General features: G+C 55.1%; 1 protein-coding gene across 1 annotated transcript; it reads right to left on the bottom strand.

The window, feature by feature from the left end:
* Positions 1 to 787: 787 nt before the first annotated feature.
* On the bottom strand, positions 788 to 2,048 carry CSUI_002959 (uncharacterized protein; the record flags this gene model as incomplete). The annotated part of the gene is made up of 2 exons (XM_068063157.1): positions 788 to 1,839; positions 1,991 to 2,048. The coding sequence occupies 2 exons, from the start codon at positions 2,046 to 2,048 to the stop codon at positions 788 to 790; spliced, it is 1,110 nt and encodes a 369-aa protein (XP_067924867.1).
* Between the last annotated feature and the right edge of the window lie 26 nt (positions 2,049 to 2,074).

Below are 2,074 nucleotides of genomic sequence, written 5' to 3'. Positions count from 1 at the left end.
GAACCTGTATCGCTCGGACTGTGAAACATCGGTGGGTGCTTCAGTAGACTGGCCAACTCTCTCACTGAAAGCATACGAGATACCGTAGCGAAGACGAAGTGCAGTGCTTCCCTATTGCTGTACACCTCTTGTGTTTCGTGCTCACTCCCGGCTTCCCCTTGTCACTGCCGGAGGCTCGCCGGAGAAGCCGGCGACCGTAACACTCTGGTGGCCGACGGCTTTGTTGTCTGCTACTGAGACAGCGTAGTGTCTCTCAAATGAACACGTTCTGTGACGAAGCGGCGCTCATCCCCAGAGAGAATGCAACTAGCGCATGCCTCGAGCCTTACTCAATAGGAGTGCCCCGACGTGAACTCCGGAGTGTCATCCTCGGTGAGACGTTAGGATTGCAACAAGGACAGGAACCAGAGGAGTGTATCAGACAAGGCCTTTTTCTAGTTGGCGCACACACGTTTCAGTTTCAGAGCCAGACCGTGTCGGGACCCGGACACGAAGGTGAACACGACCTCATCGTCCGAGGCCTGTCACCTTGGGAGTGAGTGAAGGCCAAGCGCCGACTTCGAAGCTATCAGAGCCTCCAATGCCAACCCGAAGTGTCCAGTGAGAGATGAAATGATGTCGGAGGAGACAACTCTTCACCGACCCGAAGGCCAAAAACAGGAATAGCGATTATTGACAATGTCATTGTTTCCCTCGGGATTCACATTGTTACGGGTGGAGCACGAAACATACGGGAACCGAGGAACGGAGACAACACACAGCGATTGAGTTCTACGGTCAGTGAGGCTCACTGCACAACACGTACACCGCTGACAGTGGGCGCGACGTTATTCTTTGCAAGAGTGTCGCCAGTCATAGTCTGGCAGATGGGCAAAGACGGATTGGAACTGCACTTCGGAACATCTGCCATCACCTTCTCAAGCACCTTGGCAAAGCGCAGGTCCCCGTCGCCAACAATTATCACCACCTGCGCCACGCCGGATCCACGGGGAGTCACATTACCCATCTTGACACGGTCTTTAGTGAACTGTGGGTCTTGCGTCTCGGCGTAGATAGCTGTATGCAGTGACTCGGCAAAAACCTGCGCACACGCTTCTCTCTGACCCTGGCAAATCCTGTTGAGTAACACCAGGGGGGCGACATTCAAGAAGAGTGTGGTTTCGGAGTTGCCCTTGGGCACGGGAATTGTAGTGCCAGCGGGCGGAGCGGGTTTAGTGGTGTGTCCGGGAGCCGAGGTTGTAGACGACGTTGTTGGAGAAGGATGTCCCTTCATCGGAGGAGGAACAGGATGGGGGTGAGACTTCTGGGGGGGATGTGCCTTATGGGGAGGATGAGGGTGAGGCACGTGAGGCGGCACAAACTTCTTCGACATTCTGACGAAGAGCCAGAACGTCTCGAGGATCTTAATCAGCCTCAGCTTACTCGCCATGTTCCTCTTCAGAAGATAGGCCATGCTTCCCCCGCCCGCGAGTCCTGCCTTCCCTGTCGTGGCGCCACTCGTGTCGACATCACCTCTGACCGCCTCTCCGATCTCGTCGTTCACAAGGACAGATATGTTCGCCATCAGCCTATTTAGCAAATCCTCCGAGTCCACTTCGGTGCCTTCTGCGTTCTGAGCGGCGTCCTCTATCATCGCCTTGGCAGCGGCCTTCTCCAGTTGGTCAGGAAATTCGTGATCAAGGAGCTCGTCGAACATAGACTGCAACTGGACGGCTGTAAACGCTAGTGCTGGCTGCTCCACCTGCTCGGTCGCGGCCTCCTCGTAGACGGAATCGGCTGTCTGGAAGGCAAGAAAATCGATGACAGAAGGCGCCGCCCCTGCTGTCGAAAGACTCGTGCCTGTAGAAGGAAATAACATCACATCGAACTCAAACGTGTGGTATGTTCCTCAGTGAAGCCGAGGTGTGAAAGAGCGTGGCGGACATTTGTCCCAAGAAGTGATGCACCAGTTCTCGTCAACACAGGCGCTGTTGTCTTTCCATTGTCTCACCATCGAGAAGGTACGCGAAGAGGCCTGTCGCCGCAACGGCTTGAATAATCCTTGACATTGTGGCGAGGTGCAGCTCAGGATCGT

This window comes from Cystoisospora suis, assembly GCF_002600585.1.
Source record: "Cystoisospora suis strain Wien I chromosome Unknown contig_1245, whole genome shotgun sequence".
Classification (NCBI taxonomy): domain Eukaryota; phylum Apicomplexa; class Conoidasida; order Eucoccidiorida; family Sarcocystidae; genus Cystoisospora; species Cystoisospora suis.
Note: the sequence above shows the minus strand (reverse complement) of the source record. Positions and strands in the feature narration are given on the sequence as shown.